The following is a 22360-nucleotide window of genomic DNA, read 5'->3' on the forward strand; positions in this document are numbered from 1 at the left end:
TACTTAAATATAGGTTACTGCAGACTGACAGATGAAAGTGGAGTAGCTCTATGTTTTTCTTCCTCCACTGGTTCCCTTATTGTTATTTCTCAGGAAGTTACTTAAAATTGTGTAGATTTCTTGGCACAGGGAGGTAAGTAACCTGCAATCTTAGAACACTTGTATCTTTTTCTTTCTATTTTTCTTTTCTTGCTACCTCTCTGGCCAGTGCTGTGCAAATAGTATAAGTAAATTTAAGTGTATTGATGTAAAATGGAACATAACAAATTACATGTGCAAGATATAAGCAGAGTGAGAAAGCTGAAATGATGAGGAATTGGTCTGTATCAGTGTTTAATAAGCTCCGTTTCTCAATCCACCTTGATGTTGCAGGAGGGCGCTATGATAATCACATTGTTTAAAACGCAGCAGCAGCTCAGCTCTTCCAGGCCAGGGAGTTAAATCAATCTGTGATTGCTGTTTCAAAGTTCATATGTTAGCTTAGGTAGTAATTGTCTCAGAATGTTCACAGCACCTTATGTTCTTACTGATGAGACTGTGACTATAACCACCTGCACCTCTTGATTACAGCTGGTTCTCCTTTCCTTTTCTAGAGGAATGAGGTGATGCCACTGAGGTAAATTAAATGTGGGTTGCCCTTTCAAAAGGTTTGGAAAAAAACCACTTTTATCACATGGTTGCTTTGGAACATACCAAATTATTGCTGAGAATGTAAGATGTAAGGAGGTTGATTCTTAATAGACCTCAGTGAACGCTAAGATGTACTGTATTGTGTGTGGCAAGCATGGTGTCGGACAACCTGTGGAGATGTGAAAATAGAAATTTTACTAAATTACAAAACAGGACTAAGGAAAAAATAGCATGCTGTGTTGCTGGTCTGGGTATAAGCAACAGCAGTGTTCCTTCTGCAGGGGTAACTGCTCTGGCTACATTTGTTAAAAGTAAGTGCAACCGGAAGGCTTTTGTTAAAACATTTTTAGCTTAAATTTCAAATAAATAAGGGGTTAGACTGCTTGGCTCAGGATACACAAAATTGATGTTTTATTTATTTAACAGGCAATTAATTAATTAGTAAGGGGCATGTACTTCATTTAGACAATGGCTCAAGGAGCCTGGAGAGGTGCTCACTTGGCACTAGTCTTTGGATATGGATCATGTTTAAAGTTTGTTTTACTGTGGAAGTCCATTGCTACAGTAGGTGTTTGCTAGCAAATATGTATGGATTACTCTGTAGGAGCGTGTTGAAATTTACTTGGCTTTATAAAAATTTGTCAGTGTTACAAAATGTGCACTAGCATAAGCATATAAGGTGTAAACTCTATGGCAGTCACAGCAAAAGAGTGGAACTTCTGAAATTGATGTAACTCCCTCATATCTGTAAAAAAAAACAAAACAGAAAAAACAAAGACTTATTTTAGGGTGTTTACTTAATTTTTTTTTTTAATTTTCTAAGGTCAGTTTCACTGTAATGAGTATGATGATGTGAGATCAAGATGGTTGGAACAAACAATAGAATCCTTCATCCCGGATCCTTTGATTAACTTAATAACAGTCTCTAAACTGGATGGTAGACAGATTGGAGATCTTAAACCTGAATTATATGACAAGGTAATGTTATTACTTATTAGCAAATGATATTTCTGCATTATGCTTCTTTTTCTTCCTATGCTGCTCTCTTTTTAATTTTCTTTTTTTTCGGGCCCCCCCAAAAATGTCTATCTATGACCTATCGAAGGGAACCAAGGTCATGTAGATGATTTGCAGAGCCTCAGGAATCACTTTATGAATCCTATTCTACATTTATTCATGTATTAGATGATGTTATCCTTGGTAGTGAATTCTGAAGACCTTGTAGCTGTGTTCTTTGCTTGATGTGTAATTAGGAAAGGGGGGAAACAAGTGAGAGCTATTCAGGTAGAGGGAAGTTTTAGAGCAGTAATTTCTTGTCTTTTCTTGCCCCCATAACTCCATAAAAACATCTCAAAATGATAATTAGATAATTTCTGCCCCTAAAAGGGAGAATAAAAAAGGTGTTTTAAGTGATTGCAAAAGTAAGTTGAGTAAGTTTTTGGCATACAGTGTTCAGAAAGTGAACTTTTCTTTATTGTGAATTGTCTTATTTGCTCTTATTTGTTGCATAGGTACTGGTTGATGCTCCTTGTTCAAATGACAGAAGTTGGCTATTCTCTTCTGATATTCAGCAAGCTACGCTTAGGCTAATACAAAGGAAGGAGTTATCTTCTTTACAATTCCAGCTGCTAAGGTGAGAAGTGCAAAGGAAAGCTATTAAAGGAACTTTTTATAATTAATAAAAATGACACGGTGTCAGTAACCAAAATCAGGTTTCACCACGTGAAAAGAATGTGAAGTATATGTTGGTGCAATTGCTGTTTAGAGTAAAGAGTTAATCTAGGTTAATGTGAATATGGAAATTTGTTTGGGGTAATATAAAGCAGTGAGGCCTAGGTCTTCTACTGCCATACTGCTCTACAGTCCTGTTAACTCGCTTATTCAAATATATGTCCATTTTCAGATGACTCGGAACAGTCTGCTACCATATCAAAATATTTTCAGTGGTGTTGTGGTTTAACCCGAGCCAGCAACTAGAACCATGCAGCTGCTCGCTCACTTTCCCCACCACTCCCCAGTAGGGTAGGGAGAAGAGGGAGAAAAGGAGGGGAAAGGGAAAAAACTTGTGGGTTGCAATAATGACAGTTTAATGGAACAATAACGGAAAAGGGAAATAAGAACAATAATTATAACAAAGGTAGAAGAATATACAAAATAATGTGATACAACACAAGCCACTCTCACCACCCACTGATCAGTTGCTCAGCACATCCTGACAAGTGATCGTATATTCCTGTCCCTGGCCAACCGCCATTTATACACGGATCATGACATCTGTGGTATGGAATATTCTGTTGGCCAGTTTGTTCTGTCTGTGCTCTCTCTCAGCTTCTATGGGAGGCTGGAAAAGTCCATGACTATTGTGAAATATCACCTGTCAACAATTAAAACAATATGGATTATCAGCATCATTCTCACGCCAAACCCAACAGCTACTAGAAAGAAAATGCCAGCTGAAACCAGGACAAATGGACACAGCTAAAGTGGTTTCAGATGTATTCCTCAGCTGAAGCAAAAACATGTGTACATTTTTTAATAGTTTTTTTTTTACCTATCTGTGAAAATAGTCTATAAACCTGCCAAGCTGGGCTCTCTTTCCCAGACTCCTTTTGCTGCTGCTGTTCTTGTTGTTCTTTCACAGAATTATCCCTTACGGTTCTTTGTTACAGACTTTTGATAACTGAGCTGGTACTAAGCATCACTTAGGTCGTTAGTTAATGGTGCCGCAGAATTTGCTTTCTGGGCTGTTTAAATGAAGCGATTGAGTCTACTATTGCATGTTCTTACATGCTGCCTGAATTTAAGACCCATTTGACTATTTGTAGCACAGAAAGACTACTGAGCATAATTAATAGGGTAAAAAAGTAAAAGAATACGGAGTTTGGTGAGGGAGCGAGGATTGTTTTTTCAAGAACATCCACCCAATAATCCAAATCAAGGTTGTCATGTATGACAGTTTTTATTGACACCGGCCATAGGCTAGCATGTGTGTTGCATTTCAAACTTCACCATTTTTCTTGCTGGGGAAAAAAAAAAGTGACTTCCCAATAATACCTTCTAGACTTGAATGTTTTTTGCAAAGTAACAGTCATTTCTGAAGTCCATCTGTCAAAGCAAATTGAGGGGAAAATAACATACTATAAAAAAGAAAAAGAAAGTTTTTATGGAAAGTTCCCATTGCAGCAGTTCAAGATAGTTTTGCACGACTTCCCGTTAAAAAAGGCCCAGCAGAAGCCTATGATTTATAACAGAAATATGAGTATCTTATTGCAGTAATGCATCATGTCACCCATTTCCTTTGAAGAAATCAATCACATTTAAAACACTGACCTGTTTCAGTTCTCTCTTTTCAATATTTGACATATGAAATCCAATTTGTGAACCCCTAGCAAAAGAAAGCATATATCATGCAGAAAAATTTTAAGAATTTACATAAATCACTCCAGATTGTAATCCTGAAGTAGAGAACTCATGACAGCAGGAGCCTTATTTTAAAAAAAAAAGTAGACGTTCCTGTCAGTCCAAATCAGATTTAATTGAATTATTCCTAAATCAAGATGAGAACTTTGCTTCTGTTGGAAGTGTACTTTACTATAGCAACAGCAATAAGAATTAGATTTGTAAGGACAAAGTATTTTTGATACGTAAGTTGCAGTAAAAGGATGGTAATTTCAGTTTTGTTGCTCAGTGTAGGTCTGAGTAGTTCTGTAAATTGACCAATCTGTTGTTATGTGCGCTGGATTTTGTTTTTGTCTTTTAACAGATTTTGGAGCATATGAAATAAATGGTTAGGTTAGCAGTTTTAGAGATTACAAGCTTTATCGGCTACACTATTTAACATAGTAAATGATGTAGCTGTCCACTGTATTTTTATTGTTTCTTTTATCCGATCACTTTAGAATGATCTTCCAATACTAATGACATCTCAGATCCTGTGTGAGAGGGAAAAACAAAATTATAAAATGAGACCAGGAAAGGCTAAATGATTCATGCAAGTGCATTGGAAATGTGGCAAAACTAAGATTGTGGAATGCTACCCTATTCAAGCCTTTGTTTTATGGCTAGGCTGCATAATATAAATAAAAACCCCTGAGTTTAAATCCTGTCACTGATACTTCAGTAATATTCAGGAAGGCTGAACCTACATTAATTCAGCTGTACTGCATTTTATGTGAGTCAGCTCATGCAAAGCTACCTGTGTCTTATCTGTTCAGATTACCTGGTGCTTTATGCTCATGGGCATTTCTCACCTTGGTTCCTGTATCTGTAAAACAAAAACAAGTATAAAGCTGTATCCCAGCGATTTTGTTGAGAGTAGTATAAGAAATGTTGTGTGATTTGAAGATGAAGCTTAAAGTATAAGGACTAAGTATTATTTTGGTTTAACAGTAGTATTAAGTATAAGGATAAAACACAATTGAGAAGAATAAAATGCAAAGAGGAGTTCTATTTCATTTCTATCAAGTGGTACTCAGCCCAAAATTTGGGATTCCCACTTTCTTAATTAAGGAAATGGTTCACTTGTGATCTTGTAATCTGTTTTTCTGGGTTTGGTCTTGTGCTTTTTCTTCGTTTGGTTTGGTTTTGGTTTTGGTTTTTTTAGCAGATCAACTTGGGGGGAAGCTGGGAACATCAGAGAGGAAATGAAGGAAGGAAAACTATTTTTTGCAATACAGTGTAACTTATTAAGTACATAAAGGCTTTAAAGAATGAAGATCTGAAAGAAGTATTGAAACTGATGCAACGATCTTCCTACTCCAGCCTGTATAAAATCTGAAATGTAAATAAGTGTCATAAATGCTGAACAGCAAATCTTATAAGCACTGAGGGCACCACTGATTTGAACAAAATTGAGATTGTAATGATTGTTAATAACAAAACCAAAGCATCCCCGCTGAGTGCTATAATCCAAGAACACAGTGCAAATCTTGTTATTATTTGGAGTGTTCATGCAGAAAACAAATTTCAAAGTAAGGAAGGAATGTTCATTTCCTGATGCTGAATGCTAGCACAAAATGCAGTGGTTCCCATAAGTAACTTTACCAATGTTATCTGTTTTCAGATAGAAATTAAATTTTGGGTTAAGCTCGAGTGCATAATACCTTAGTGGTGAAACTGTTACGGATGTTGTAATTATTCCTAGATCAGTTACTACAGCTGAAAGAAACTGCTGTAGGGTTCAGCTGAAAATAAATCCAACAGGATACAATTTAGAAAACACGGCAAAGGCATTCAGACTACTGTAACTCTTCTATACACAACATCTCTCAGTAATTAAACAGCTCTAATTGGTGTTTAATAGAGTTCTGGTCCACAGGAGCTTAGACTAACTTTAAAAGATACATACTGGCTGACTTGACTTTTTCACCTTTTTCTCCCTAGTAGTTAGCTACAAGGGAAATTGTTTTGAATGCCAAAGACATGCATACACAAAGTTAAGAGACTGGGGGGAATTCAGGGTGCATGAGAAGTCTGAAGGACCTTGAACATTCTGTGCTTTGGATTACTGGTGGCAATGACACCAAGCTGTGTGGAGAGGTCGACACACTGGAGGGAAAGGATGCTATCCAGAGGGACCTGGACAGGCTTCAGAGATGGGCCCATGCAGACCTCACGAAGTTCAACAAGGCCAAGTGCAAGGTCGTGCATGTGGGTCAGGGCAATCCCAAGCACAAATACAGGCTTGGCAGAGTATGGATTGAGAGCAGCCCTGAGGAGAAGGGCTTGGGGGTGTTGGTTGATGAGCCGGCAATATGTGCTCACAGCCCAGAAAGCCAACCGTGTCCTGGGCTGCATCAAAAGAAGTGTGGCCAGCAGGTCCAGGGAGGTGATTCTGCCACTCTGCTCCACTCTGGTGAGACCCCACCTGGAGTACTGTGTCCACCTCTGGGCCCCCAACATAACAAGGTCATGGACCTGTCAGAGAGACTCCAGAGGAGGCCCACGAAGATGATCAGAGGGCTGGAGCACCTCTGCTATGAGGACAGGCTGAGAGAGATGGGGTTGTTTGGCCTGGAGAAGAGAAGACTCCAGGGAGACCTTATAGGAGACTTCCAGTATCTGAAGGGGGTCTACAAGAAAGCTGGAGACGGACTTGTTACAAGGGCATGTAGTGATAGGATGAGGGGGAATGACTTCAAACTGGAAGAGGGGAGATTTACAATAGATAATAGGAAGAAATTTTTCACTTGGAGGGTGGTGTGGCACAGGAACAAATTGCCCAGAGAAGCTGGGGCTGCCCCATCCCTGGAGGTGTTCAAGGCCAGGCTGGATGGGGCTTTGAGCAACCTGGTCTAGTGGGAGGTGTCCCTGCCCATGGCAGGGGGGTTGGAACTGGCTGATCTTTAAGCTCCATTCCCACCAAAACCATTCTGTGGTTCTATGAAATAAGCCATGCAAAATGCTCATTTTCCTAGTTGATCTCTTTTGAGTTGTATGTATTCTCATTTTTCAAAACTCATGATGAAGCATTAAACTTGCATGGATAAATACAGGCAACGCTTTATACTTCCTAGTTAATGAAATGTTTCAATCCCTGTGTTGCTTATAATTATGCTTTTTAAGGAACTATGTCTGATTCTGTGTAACTTACATATCTCCTTTTACACACTCTATGCAAGTGGAGTGCAATACTGAGATAAAATAAATGTTTCCTGTTCTACAAAGAACTTTTTTCCTCTGGATATCAATCATAACATGGTATTTGAAATTGCTGATCTTTTTCAAGAAAAGGTTACCAGAAGTTTTGGTTTGTTTTTTTTTTCCTTTCTCATTGAATAGTTTGGGAGGTAGAAGGGTTATGCACATGCTTTTACTTGGAAGGAAAAATAAAAAAGCCTCAACCCAAGTATTCTGAACCTATTTTTCTGAATTAAAGGGTACTTAAACCATTACTTAATGTCATATGTAAGTAAACGGGTGTTGTGCAAGCAGCTTCATAAAGCTTTTGATTTGTGTTTGCCTTGCTGCTTCAGTCCCAGGTTTCACCAGAGCAGGGACTGCTGATGATGCAGCCACTTTGCATGGTGATTTACCAATCTGCACACGTGGGAATTAAAGTGAGATTGACATTTTCCCTTAAATCATCAGGTAGAATTGGCAACCTAAGTCTCTAAAGGCTAATCTACATGCCACTGGACCCACTTTATTTTCTCCAGTCCAGATCTTTGAAAATATATACTACTTAGAATAAATGTTAAAACTTTGTTGAAAATGTAGGACACAAATCATAAACCGTAAGTTACAAGCTGCTCTGTTTTCTCTGATATGTGAAAATTAGTGATGTGGTTTCATAGAATACATATAGTCATAGATTTATTTGTTGAAAGAGAGTCTTTCACATAGTGTGTAGTAAATACTGTGATTTACTGATATTTACTGATATTCCTCCTCCTGCGTTCAGTGTCACCTCTGTATTTTCACTGAAATGTAGAGTTTTACACATGTGCCTAGGAAAGGAATTGTGCGTTCTTGACTGTGTTTTTGTTGTTGTTGTAGAATGAAGGCGAAAATTGTTTTTTATAAATATACCACTGTATAGTTTGGGTACCAGCATATGGTACCACTGTAACATTTCTGCTTTGATTAAGACAAGAGCCTTTATAGCACATGGGCATGTAATGATGGAGCAAAAAGGAAAATACTCACAATTAGCTAGTTGTCCTGTCCAGGCAAAGTGATTCAGTTTTGTTTGTGATTTGCTGCTGCTGAAAACAATATCAGCCTTTAACGTTCATTGCAACAGCAAGGAGAGCCAGTGTCTTGAGCCTTTAAAAAAATTTACCGTCATAGAAGTTGCTTGAGTTTTAGTGTATGGCATTAAAAGGATGGCAAATCTGTATGTCATGGGGGAAGGAGAAGCACAAGGGTGTCCCTCCAGAGACACGGTAACCATCTTGTGCCACAGATTTCTGTTTGAGTGTGTGCTGGACTCCTGCGCAGGAGCTCCCTGGGTGAAGTTTGGGGGGTGGTCTGGAGTGACCAGAGGGAATTCTGAACCGTGGTACTGGAGGCCAAGAGGTGAGCTGCGGAGAGAAGTGAAGTGGATGCCATTTTCTGTGGAGAAGGGAAAGAAGGCACATAGAAAAGTGGAGAAAATCACATTAAGGATTGCTTCATCACACTGTTTTTAAGCTCTTTCCATGGAATTTTTCCCTTTGCTCCTCTGTAGCGGACTATTTAATCCACTTGTTATCCATAACTGTCTAGCCAGTTAGCTCCACTGGGAATTTTTCAGAATTGCGACTGTTGGACCAACAAATCTTCTGTGGGTTGTGTGGACGATTCCTTCTTTAACCACTTTCCATCTTGGAAAAGCTGAATAGTTTGAACAGACTGCTGGCCTCAGGCTCCAAATTGGCCGTGCTGTTCAGGGTGTCTTACTGGGCAAACTGTGTTCCCTCTCTCTGCATCCTTGTCCCTCTGGATGAAAATGGTTAGGTAGCTGCTGACTGGACAGGAAGCCTTTATTATTTGTACTAATTTCATATGCTTAAATGTGACATGTTTGCTCTGTGCCGTTCCCTGAAACACTATTTGTTATGTTGCTGGAGGTATGAGTCATTTTACTGAGTTTTTTGGACTCGTGGTTGGTTTGAATTTCTTCACAAACCATGAATGCTGTGGCCATTGTTGTGGCTCCATTTTGTCTTCCATCAGAGATGTTAAATAAAAAATTTCCGATTTTAAAGTGCTGCCTGGTTCCTTAAGCCTTTGGCAGTGCCCTGTGAATAACTTACAGATCAAGTCCCTTATGATATGTTGCAAAACAAAGTTTATTGAATTAATAATAAGTGCATGAATAAACAAGTAAGCCACCCAGCAGCTAGGTAGCTGGTTTGGGATCATGGATTTAAATTCAGACACAAATTTTGCTTTAATTTCACCTTCAGTCCTTACTATGTATAGTTCATAAGCTGTAATGAAACATGCTAACTCTAAAGCTGTGTGGCAAAGTCTGTAGTGGGCTTCAGAGGTCTTTCGTTCTCCCTTCTGTAGCTGAGAAGGTTCTGCTCAGGCTATATATGTTTTTCTTCCTGCAAATAATAAGTTTAGGCTGGGAAGAGGGATGGACCTCTGAGAGTGTGTAAAGTAAGAAGGTAATTCTGGAATGACTAAAACGATGGAAGGATTGAAGGTTTGTCATAGCAGGAGAAGTGGACTACCTCTGGCTGCTGGAGGTCTGAAGCTAGAAACAGCCTTGCTGTTAGTGATTCCGTGCGTGCGGAAGCGCAGCATGTGGGCGTGCGAGGCAGCTGCAACGCTGAGAGTGGAAGCAGAATTCTTGAGGGTTGTGTTGGCACTTGTGGCTCTTAAATCTGAGAAGGGGAATCACAGAATCACAGAATGGTTAGGGTTGGAAGGGACCTCTGGAGATCATCTAGTCCAACCCCCAATCTCTTACCACTACAACAGCACTGTGGTTCTGGTGTTGCGAAGGATATCTCATAGCCCTGTGTTAACAGTTAAGGATGAGCATTTCGGAAGTCACCATGCATTAGAGGAGAAGGCTTAATAATGTTAAACTGAAGGTTCAGTTTTTGCTTTAGAAGAATTTAAAATTGTTTGCTATAGAAATGTTATTTATCAGTGTTTTCGGACATATTTTGGTGAGAGCAGAACAGGGTGGGTTTTGGGGGTTTGCGGTTTTGGGGGGCTTTTTTGGTGGCTGTGTCTACTTTTATGTATACGTCAGTCTAATGCTGGAAAAAAAAGCAGTTCACTTCATGTTTCTGCCATTGCTACTGTGTTATTCTGAACTGCAGTGTCTCTCCACAGTAGCAAAGCTTACTTAGAGACGAGCAGAGGGAGTACATGCTCGGGCTATGGAGAGAATACTTGAAGTAGTGTCTCTGTCTCCTGTGCACATCTGACGCCACCCATTACAAAGTATTAAAAAAAATTGGTATTTTGATACAGGGGGAATTTCCTTATCATTTTGACTTGGTTTGGAGAAAAAAAAAAAAAAACAACAAAAACCAAACACAAAACCTTTAACATGCAGGACATATGGCCACAATTTATCTGGACTATTGTAAGAGGAAGAAGGAAATATGTGATATCTTTAATCAATGAAAAGAATAGGATTGAAGATAAAAGCAAATGCATCTTGAGGTGCTTTGTTTCTCGAATAGCTTATAAAAGGATTGGCAGTGTTTATTCTGATCAGACATTATCTTCCATATTGAGCAGAAGTACATCCCAGTTGCCAAAAGATGGCACTGTTGAAGTGTTGTATTGTTTTAAAATTGCCCTAAAATATATGTAATCTTTTTACTTTAACATTGAAAATGGTTGAATGATTAACATGATTAATACTGGCCCTTCCAGTGGCATGCAACATAAACCCAAGCACAGGAGGAGTAGGCTGGACATGCAGGTGCCAGCTATACTATGAAATACATATTTATCGTCTGCCTATTTTTAAAATTATGTTTGAGACACCAAGACTTTTAGAATGAACAAAATGTCAGCCTATCATATTTAATTTTCTGTAAGCGTGAAAAAATCCTCTTTTTAGGTTCTTGCTAACCATGTTGTAGTTGCACGTAAGAGTTTTTTTGGTTTTAGAGTTGTCACGTGGCTCTTGAGGGGTCTTCTTTCTGTGAGATCTTAAATAATAATACTGCCTTGTTTTCCCCAGTTTATTGTTAGCATCTTCTCCATTGTTGGAATTAAAGTAAATCTTGAGAAATAAACTAAACAAAACTGCTTTAAAATAATAAATTTCTTTTTAAAATCTTATCCTGTACTCCTGTTATACGAGCAGTTAGGATAGATTATTCTAATGCATCTTGTGTACCTCTGACTTCCATAGTGCAATACATGCCATTGAACCTGTATCCAAAGACACACCCTGCAGAAATATAAAGGTTGGTTTTGGGTTTTTTTTTTGGTAAAACCTCATTTAGAAGGGGGGGGAGGGAGGAGCAATCTGCATGTATTCAATTGTTTTAGAATACTTCTGGAACGGGCTGGACATTAACCACCCTTTTGTTTGGATTACGGATGTGTCTTGTGCTTATGTACTAGGAAGATTTAAGTGTGGATTCAATGGCTATAAAGTGATAAAGTCAGTAGTTTAAACCAAGTGTGGAGAAGCATTAGGCAAGTTTCTACAAAATGATGTGCCAGTGAATCTCGCTCTGTCCTGCAGTTTTCCTGCTATTGTAATTCCAAGCTATTGATGATTAGAAAATATCATTAAAATTTTGGACTATTTAATGTCATTAAAGTCTCCTAAATTGTCATATGCTGATATGTACTGAAGTTGTGTTCAGAACCCCAGAAGAGAGCTGACTTTTTTTTTCACTTAGTTTAGCTTGTATGTTGTAACAAATATGCAATAGTACTTGCAATTCTATAATGCAATTTACTTTTTGCGTACTGTTGTATATCATCTCCTGGAAGAAGTAACCTTGGAGATGTTGTATACAGGCCTTACATGGTAAGTAGGGCATATTAATGGATTTCATCAATTTTAGTCTTTCCTGCTATGCCTTGACTATCTAAACCAGTAACCTCATACTTCTGCAGTGGAGTAGTATGATAACATCCAGCATCAAAGCTTGAGTTACGTGACAGCTGCAAACAGTGGTGGTGCTTCTTTAGGGTCTTGATTGCAAGTACCAAGGGGCTGTCCTGTTGCTAAAAGAGAAGTGGTCGTAGGGAAAGGTGAACAAGTCATGAGGCTCCAGAAGAACTTTCCTATGCTTTTAATGTGTATTCTTAGGTTTCTCCATATAAAGCTTGAAACTTTGCAGTCTTATTGCCTGTAACATGTAAAATTCATTATGGCAAATGTATATACCTGAATTTAAAATTATGAAATTAAGTATAACTGTATTCAATCTATACTTAAACTAAAAGTTTTAATTCTTTAATAAATGTGCAGGTCCTCTGTACCACTAAGAGAAAAGTAACTGCAGTTTAATTACCTTTAAGTAATATATTTTATTTTTAAACAATGTATATATAATATAATAAGCGGAAGGTGAAAAAATATTTTAGGGTCTTCTGCCCTAACATCCTTTTTAATCGTTCTGGATTTGGAGCCCATTTTTGGAACTAACAAAGTACCGTATAACAGGCACCAAATCCCTTCAGCTAAGAGTCGAGCTTTAAGTAAGTATTTGGGAGATAATCAAGATGCCTAATGTAAGAAGAGTCTTACATTCTTAGATGGTGGATTGATAGTAGCAGTGGTGGGTTCTGCTAGATGTTTGTAAGTTAAGCTCCAGCTCTGACCTATCCCTTGGATAAGCTTATTTCCTTCCATTGACTATAGAGGAAGACTAGTTTCTTAAATTTATTTGCGCAAATTCTCTTATGAGTGAATTCTCTGTCATACTGATGATGAGGGGACCGAACTCCCTGAATCTGCTTAGCCCAGCACGGTGTCACCCTGTGACTTTGAGCCCAGCACTTCTTCACTTTGAATTTTGCAGCTCAGTGCAGGTTTATCAAAAGCCAGGCACGGCTTAATCAGGGATGGCGGTCGGTTGACTTTGAACACAGCCACTGAAACAACTGTTGCTGAACTTGACAAGATGGATAGATACATTGATTAACCTTGCAGCGTAAAGTAATCCTTCTTAGATATTTTAATACATGACTTAGGTTCAGAATAAAGATAACTGCACTGAGCAGCCTGACCTCTTTGGGTCATGGGCCAGTGAAGATTCCCAGGCTAAGGAGCCTTAGAGTTCTGGGGGTTTTGATGTGAGGTTTTCAGGATTTTGTTCAGAAGCCTGTGTTGCTTTTTGCGCTGAATCACTGCCCCAGTGACTCAGTTGTAGGAGCACGGTGCCTTTGAAAGTGTTGACTTGAATGGTTGTTACTTTATATATAGTAAGAAAAAGACACTTACCAAGTATCCAGGCTTTTAACCCTGTAAGCTGTATCTGTGTCTACTTTTTTGGTATTTACCTTTACCTTTTTCCTTTTATGCTTTTTCAAAGTAAAAATATTTTCTCACCTGTTTAAATGTTCATGTAGTATCTGGTTTATAGGTAGAAAACCAGTTGCCGATATCTGCTCCTACGAATAAAGTTATCAGGTATGCTAAACGTACATCTTGATTGTCATGCAAAAAACACTTTCACATTTCCAAGCCAACTAGCTGCCCTCTCATGGCTCGGTATTCCATATGCATAGAAAAGGTGTAGCTGGAGGGGGAAATTCTATGAGAATGAATAAAGTAGATGGTTTCTTATAATACTGTGAAGATCAGCTCAACTTTGAGAGCCCATTTAGACTTCAGCTTTGTTTTCTTTGAGCTCGAATGTGAAAGCTAGAAAGCAAGCAACTATTACATGGGGGGAAAAAAAAAGCTTTTATGTTTTCCAGAACTGGTATGGGGCCAAGTAGAAGGGGGGTCAGCGTGCGGTTTTCTTGCTGGCTTGTTGTTCATGAAAAGGGAAGGTTGTACATTCTTAACCTAACAAATCTATTTATTCCTGCTCTGCTTTATGATAGTTACCTTCCATACCTTCCACTGTGGTTGCTCTGACAGGCCAGAGAGCCGCAGCATAAGCCCAGCTGCTGTCTGCACAGCTGGAGCCGCACCAGGACAGCTGCAAACAAGGAGGGTAGCTGGAGGGACAGTGGAAACAGCTTAGGGCCTCGGGTCCAGTTCTGGTGGTTTTGCAGCTTGCTAAGACGTATATATGTGTATTGGAACACGGAGGGGAAGAAGGATGAATATCTGGAACTGGGCAATTCAAATGCATACTAGTAACTGCAGCATTTTAGAAAAAAAGATCTGGAAGGGACATTAGGATGACGCCCGCTCTGTTTGACTGTTTCAAGGTGGTGTTGTAAATGTCATCCCGTATCAACCTGGTCTAAAACATTCTTAAACATTTTTGCAGACTCTAAAAAGCTACTCAGAGGTCTGAGATAAGCTGGCAGTTTTGTGATAGCTTTAGCTAATTTTGGAAGTATCCTAGAATGAGTACATTAGGCTCAGTTAAACTGAAAATATTCAGACAACCTAAGTACTCTGTAACCTGTTTTTTACCTATAACAGGCTGAACTTGAACTTCTTACTCACTTAGACTAAATGTGCTAGCCATCTGCTCACTCTCCACTGACAGAACAAAGGTATTAAACACTGATTTTTTCTTTGAGCATCGTCTGTTGAGAAAGCTCTGTTCTCTTATGCTAACTAAAATTGGAATAGTATAGACTCCAGTAAAATATGTAATTGGCTTGCTGATAAACATAACCAAGACTCATAGAAGAAGTGAGCAACATAATGTGTACACTCCCCAGAGAAAGCGATTGGGTATACGCAGGAGTTTTCACCTAGGAAGGTGAACAGAGTTGTATTATCTCTGTCTGAAACAGTCATTTGTCCTGGTGTTTCCTTATTATTTCGGACAGGACTTTCAGAGTAGCTTTGATCTGTGATGTGCTTTGATCCTGCTTGTGAGGAGGCCTTTCTTTATTGATTCTTTTCCTGAAAAGGCCCAATCCTGTTAAAAGGGCTTGTCTTTTTTCCCTTGTATTTTCTTCTTTCCTTTCTCAACTGTTTTTGTCCAGGTATCACCCTTACTAAGTCCTCAGCTTGTCTCTGGAGGAATTGCTGTTTCAGTGGCATCACGTTAGTTTATCTAGGCTTGGAATTACGCTTGCTGCATTTGGGGGCTGCTCATGTCATGTGGTTTGAGGATAAGGGTTTTTTTTCTTTTTGTTTTTTCTTTTTATTTTTCCGTGTAGATTTTTTTTTTCTGGTTCAATGCAGTATTGTCAGTAATACCTACCAATCTAAGGTTATTCAGTGTCTTTCCATACAGCATGACTGCGTGTCATTGTGCTCCATGAGTCCATGCTTCCAGTATCTGCCCTACCCTCGTGCACCTGCTAAATTTCCAGTGACACACTTGCAGTCCCCTGAGCACCTACCTTGTTGTCTCTCTGATATTCACAAACTGAGTAACAGCATTCACCTGTTCCAATCCTCTTGTTGTATTTTAATGGGGTATTTTCTTCAGCCCAGTATTATCCCTTTTCCAGAAGCAGTGAGGTGATCTGTTTGAATACTAGTTTACAGCTCAGTCTTTGAGCCATTATGTCCTTGAAGGCCCCAAAGCTTATGATTAAAAGGGATTACCTTAAGAGAGCATTTTAATAGCAAATGAACTTTTAGTGTATCTTCGTCTTTCAGTTATGTGGTGGCACCAAATTTGAAGAATGCTTTTCTGTGATGCAAGATTTGGGGATTTTTCCTTACTCTCTTAATTTGCAATGGGTGAATTGCCCATCTCATTTTTATACTCTTATAGGTTATATTTTATCTGTCTGAAAGAGGACCTTGCAGATCTGCTTTAATGGAAAGTAAACAGTCTGTTTAAACTGTGTTTCAGTGGGGAAGTGAGAAAGAACCTCTCTTCTGTTCATCCACCAGTAGTCACGAAGCTTTCAGGAAACTTGAAATCTTAAGGCATTCTTCTGCCTTTGTTTAGTCAAAATTTGTCAACAGATTAATAGACGAAGGGCACATAAACAGACAATATGATCCAATAAGTCTTTTTTCCTTAGGAAATCGGGTTGATAAGTAGCAGCTCAGTGAAACCCCCGAGTCCTCTAACCTGCTAAATAAGTTGCAGAAATGTTTGTAAAAATACAGCCCAGTAATTAGTTCAGGCTATTACTGCAATTGTACATTCTGATATTTGTTCATGCAAGTAGCTAGCTAAGTATCTAACTAGCACTTTTGATGTGGTGTAACCCATTTTGTATGCACACTTACAGCATTTTCACAGTTGTGTTGCGCATATAAATGTTTGAAGTATATTCTGCAACTCAGAATGGATGTTGCTTTCTACTTGTCATTGTTGTATAAAAAAACCAACTTCAGTTGACTGAGAATATGTTAGTAAATGAGAAAACAAAATGCGTTGCAGCTAGTTTCCTGAACTGTCAATTATAAACTGTTAAGACAGTTTTATTATGTTATTTTTCTCTTATATATTTATACCTATTTATAACTCTAGATTTAGAAGTTTTAAATCCTGCTTCCCCACCCAATATGTCGCTTCTTATGTTGATTTTTTTTTTTAATTTATTTTTTATTATTTGCAGGTCTGCTATTAAAGCGTTGCGTCCTGGTGGATCTCTGGTCTATTCTACATGCACTCTCTCAAAGGCAGAAAACAGCGATGTAATAAATCTCATTCTAAACTCCTGCAGTAACGTTATGCCCGTAGACATAAGTGAAATGGCCAAAGCTGTTTCTCAGGAATTCACTTTTCTCAGTGGTACACAAGAGCATGAACTTCTGGTTCTCCCAGAGAAAGGGAGAGCATGGGGTCCAATGTACGTAGCTAAATTAAAGAAAATGTAGTCCATCTGATGCCTGTTAGTTTTTTTTATAAGGGATATGTGATAAATTAATATTTATTTCTAATATAGTATGTGTATGCGAACATGTCGAAGGCAACTGAATTTAGAGCATTGCGGTTTTGTATCAGCAGCTGCATAATAAAAAGGAAGCTAAACACTTAGTTTAGCTTAAAATACTGAATGTGTCTTCTAACGTGGACTTCTAATAAAGTCCTTACGAAGTCAAGGGAGCTTTGTGTTGTTTTTAAGGTGATGCTCTTAAATGGATTTGTATCCTTGAATAGAGGTCTAATGTGGTGGGGTTTTGCACTGGTTTTTGTTTTTCTAATTACTAATTTGTTTTTAATACACTACATTTTAAAATAAATGGTTTCAATGGTCTGAAGTCATGAAAAATCCTGCATTCTCTCTCAAACACATGTAGAAATCTGTTTTCCTGTTAGTACTGATTTGTATGCAGAGTTTGTCATCTTAAGTGCTGACTATTCTGAGCATTGGAAAACAGGTTTCATATTTGCTAAGTTGTTTCCTGGTTAAAAACTGTCTTTTGTTTACAGTTGCAAAGTTCAGCAGCTCTATCAACACCAGCTTTTTCTTTTTTTATATTTTCAATCTTATGAAAATATAAATTGAAAGAGTAAACTACATTGAAATGTTCTTAAAACAGTAGATTTAGATGTGTTCAGCTTTGATACTCAGTTTGTGGCATAACGCAATATATCGAGCAGCATCCAGAGCACATATTTGAAACAGAAGTAGAATGATTAACAACCACAATAATAGCACAGTGTTCAGAGAGTTTTGTTACATAATTACAGTCATGATGAGCAAAACAGACAATCTGTAAAAGTGGCGTGTCCACCGAGTTAAGATATGTTATGTGAATTCATGATGTCATGTCTATGGTAGGTAAGGAGAGAGAGTCCCAGTGAAGAACGTGTAATGTTTTTAGGTTCCCTCGCTTCTGCTACACGATTCAATGGATAAATATATAGACATATGGGCACATCTTCATGCGTATCCACATGCAAACTGTGTCTTCCTGTGTACTGCCTGTGGGCTCGGTGTACACACTTCTAATCCAGCAGTGCTTGAATTATGCCTAGGAATGGATCACGTAATGGTGTATGTATTCGGTTGAATGCTTGTCTTGAAGTAGAACGGAGCCTTTTCATCCCTCTCTGAGCAAAGAGGAGTCCTTTCCCTGATGGAAGCTTTTAGTAATTTTTTTTAAGAAATGGTCTTTTAAAGAACAGAGGGTTTTTTTTCTGGTAGATGATTTGCTTGTGTGGAAATGTGTGTGAGATTGTGTACATTCATATATATATTTTTTTTGGGGGGGGGCATATATATGTAATTATAAGGTTTTTGCAATCACAAACATGATTTGTCAATGCAGATTTGATTATTTTTTTTTCCCTGAATACAAAAGAATATCAACTTGTAAATACCATAAAAACTAACAAATTGGTGATTCTGCAACTCTTTAACAAGGCAGGAATAAAGTTGATTGCCTGAGGTCTTCTGTAAGGAGCTGCATGTAACCACGCAGGAAATGCAGTAGTGCTACATGAGATTCTCCGGTGATTCTGTTGCTGTGAGCTCAGACATACTTGTTACATCTGTGACTGAACTGCCTTTTGTCTCTGGCAACTTCAGTTGGCTTTTCACTACCTTTATTCTCTGCTTACTTTGTTAGACTGGTGACCCTTGACTCTGCATTCACAGCAATTCTCTGTCAGTACAGCCGTGGTCATGGAGCGCTCAACATTTGTCCCCACTCTGAGCATTGTGGCTGCTGAGAAAGTCCTGTCCCTGCTGCCTAGAGCAGTGAGAGGGCAGCGTTCAGAAGCACAGCACCTGAACTGAAGAAAATCTTAGTTGCCTAAAGCAGATGCTGATTGTGAGGAGCAGCTTTGGTTCTTCAGCTTTCTATGACTAAGAGGAGGATGGTTGGGCAGTTTGCCCTCAGAATAGTGTCTTGCACTATATCTTTTGCTGAAGGAAATACATGCATAAGGTGCTCTGCCACCTCTGCTCTGATGCATGAGCTTCCACAGTTATCCTTTCCCCTGCTTTGTGATGAAAAATGTTTGAGGTGCCCCTGTAGTGTTAAATTGTCAGCAGCGTCTCTGAAAACTTAAGAGGATATAAAGCGCGTGCAACTTGAGGCACAGAAGTTACTAATGTATGCAGATGATACTGTGTTCCTATGAAAAGACCTAACAGCATCTGTCCCAGAAACATTAAATGTAATATCCAGATTTGGAGTCATCTCAGGCTACTGGATGAAATAACAATACCCTTGTCAAAATGCTTTCCATCAGTTTTATTTGCCCTGTGGAAATTGAAATGGAAAGCCAAGAATGTAACTTACTTGGGGATGGAATTAAAATACGTGGTTAAACAGAATGGTTGAGGAGAACGTGGGCTAGGTAATCACAGAAAGAACAAAGGAATCCTTGAAAACTGAACTTCGCTGAATCTCAGCATATGGGTGAGTCCCTGTGAACTGCATTGCATTAGACCTAAATTATGCAGCAAGACCTGCTGATGTATGTAAAAACTGCACTGAGTTCTGCATAACCCAATGCTGATCTCCTGGAGTTTCTTTTCAACTAGTCTAAAAATGCACTAAAAAGGGAAGAAAAAATGAGGCTAATTAATAAGTGATTTATTTTGCTTTGTAGCAGGTGAATGCTAGTCCAGAGTGCTGTGGGGATTTTATTTTTTTTTTTTGTTCTAATCAGTTGTGGCTGGTGACCGGGATTTGGTAAGCACAGGTGGAAGGAAAGAGGGGTGAGAAGGAAAAAGCAGAAAGGGTGGGAGGCATGCCTGTAGAGGTAAGGGGCAAGATTTGCACATGTGGGGAAGCAGCTTCCACTCAAGCTCACTTCCTGAAAAGTTTTCATGTCCATTCAGGTATCTCCTAGATACTTCTGGTGTCCTAAGACCTGGGCGTGCTGATTGACCAGAAGCTCAGCATGAGTCAACAATGTGCAATCACAGCCCAGAAGGCCAACCGTGTCCTGGGCTGCATCAGAAGTGTGGCCAGCAGGTTGAGGGGGGTGATTCTGCCCCTCTACTCCACTCTCGTGAGACCCCACCTGGAGTACTGCATCCAGCTCTGGAGTCCCCAACATAAAAAGGACATGGACCTGCTGGAGCGTGTCCAGAGGAGAGCCACGAGGATGATGCAAGGGCTGGAGCAGCTCTGCTATGAGGAGAGGCTGAGAGAGCTGGGGCTGTTCAGCCTGGAGAAGAGGAGGCTCCGGGGAGATCTTATTGCGTCCTTCCAGTAGCTAAAGGGGGCCTACAGGAGAGCTGGGGAAGGACTGTTTACTGGGGCATGTAGTGACAGGATGAGGGGGAATGGTTTTAAACTGGAAGAGGGCAGGTTTAGATTAAACATTAGGAAGAAGATGTTCACTTTGAGGGTGATGAGGCACTGGAACAGGTTGCCCAGGGAGGTTGTTGAGGCCCCATCCCTGGAGGTGTTCAAGGCCAGGCTGGACGTGGCCTTGGGCAACCTGGTCTGGTGGGAGGTGTCCCTGTCTACAGCAGGGGGGTTGGAACTCAATGATTTTCAAGGTCCTTTCCAACCTAAACCTTTCTATGATTCTGTGATTCTAAGATGACTACTGCTCACCTTCAGGACAAGGCTGCAACATTTTCTCTTTTTACACCTTTTTCCTAGGGAATTGTAATTTAATTCCTCTACTACATCCTGCCTCCTCTTTCACGAGCAACACTAATGGAAATGGGGTAGCAAACAAGTCAGCCTCTCTAACTTAGAGGAAATTGCAGCCCCAGGAAAAAGGCAGGTGAGCAAGCTGAGGGCCAGAAAATTACTGGTTTTGTTGTATTGTGTGGTAGCCAGAGAAATCTGGTCTCTAATGAAGGCAATTAAGAGAGTATTTGTACAACTACTCACAATCATATTATGCATAGCACACATCAGTGCCAGTATATCTTGGAGGCAGCAGAGATAACTTGAGCTCAAATACTGTCACGCTTTTCTGCCATTCCCTTTCCAAACATACAAAAAGTAATTTCCCTGTTAGTTTCGGGGGGGAGGAGGGGGGGGCACAATAAGAAATGAAGGCCTTCTGTAAAGGCAACTTTGGTATTTGTCAAATTTTATCCTTTATTCAGTGACATCTGACACAATTCAATTATGGCTTGTCAAAAGCATTCTCCACCGTGGAACAGAGTGGAAAAACAGATTACATACAAACGGCTGTGGACTGTTACAGTCAACCAGGGGACTAACGAACTCTTGGCTTTCTTAGTAAGATGCGCAAAGAGAAGGTGAAGCGCCCTGAAAGAGGGGTAAAATGAAAAGATCAAGACCACAGCAGTAGAAGAAGAAGATGAAGTACTGGAGAAGAGATGCTGTGGTTTTTAGCCTGGAAGAGCAGCAATGTTGCACCCTGTGGAGGAAAAGGTCAGTGAGTATCGGGGTGGTGGAGAGAGGAGAGTTCCTTTGGGGGAGAGACAGTTACCTGTGCTGGGGTGGGAGGATCCCCTTAGTTCATTTGGCTGTCTTGGGAGAAAAATGTCTTTTGAGGTCATCAGTCATGAAAACTGCGGGTGCCTTGCCTTAAATTTGCAGGGTATTTAAATTAGCTATGAGCCCTTAAATAGAGCATGGCTACCAGCTTCTTGCAAAATGGATGGTTGTATCAGTGCGGTGTTCCTATCAGAAAAATTGATTTGCTGGGAGGAAATTTTGAGAATCTGATCTGGCTTAAATAGTCTGTCCTGTCATAGAAACATGTCCTGCTGGTAAGATGATTTAACTTTATGCAATATTGCCTATAAATGAGACTCTTTCTTCCAGGGGAAACTTGAACAGCACATATTGGTGTAGTCTCTTAACTTCCAGGTAAAAACTCAGGTAAAAGTGAAACTTTAAATTCTCAGTTATCAGCTTGTCAAACTTGGATCAGAGACCACAGGGCATACTCAGTCACTAGTCTTAGTTTTTAGATGGTGCTGCTGTGTCCCCACCACATGTTTTTTTACTAAAGATAGGTTTTATAAAACAGTTCATAGCAATCATGAAACATTTGTCAGAAAATGGTTTTGTTGGCTGATATTCCTGGCTGTCTCCTAAGATTTGAGGTCAAGGCCTAATGGCCTTGGAAGGTTTTATTTTCTTAGTAGTTGCACATAGTTTTCAGCAGGGCCAAGCTTCATAGAGCTTCCATGGCCCCATTTAAAACATGTGTTTCAAGTGGTACCAAAATAAAATGCCTCTATCAAAAAGTCACAACTTTTTGAGAGAAAAGGATGGAACATAAACCTGGGTTTCGTGTCAGTCGTATTCCACTGAGGAATTTCCAGTCCCTACAGCTGTGTTTAAGGTGGTTGCTTATAT

The 22360-nt window shown here is 39.5% G+C and overlaps 1 protein-coding gene across 1 annotated transcript in view; it reads left to right on the forward strand.

Moving 5' to 3' along the window:
- Positions 1-17044, forward strand: part of NSUN3 (NOP2/Sun domain family, member 3) — a 24459-nt gene extending 7415 nt beyond the window's left edge. The window contains exons 4-6 of the mRNA XM_009888514.1: positions 1454-1608; positions 2142-2263; positions 16717-17044. Coding sequence (XP_009886816.1) covers positions 1454-1608; positions 2142-2263; positions 16717-16978 — 539 coding nt within the window. The 3' untranslated portion in view covers positions 16979-17044. The remainder of the gene's footprint in view (positions 1-1453; positions 1609-2141; positions 2264-16716) is intronic.
- The last annotated feature ends 5316 nt before the right edge of the window (positions 17045-22360 follow it).

Source organism: Charadrius vociferus, unplaced genomic scaffold (genome assembly GCF_000708025.1).
Source record: "Charadrius vociferus isolate BGI_N301 unplaced genomic scaffold, ASM70802v2 scaffold487, whole genome shotgun sequence".
Classification (NCBI taxonomy): Eukaryota; Metazoa; Chordata; class Aves; order Charadriiformes; family Charadriidae; genus Charadrius; species Charadrius vociferus.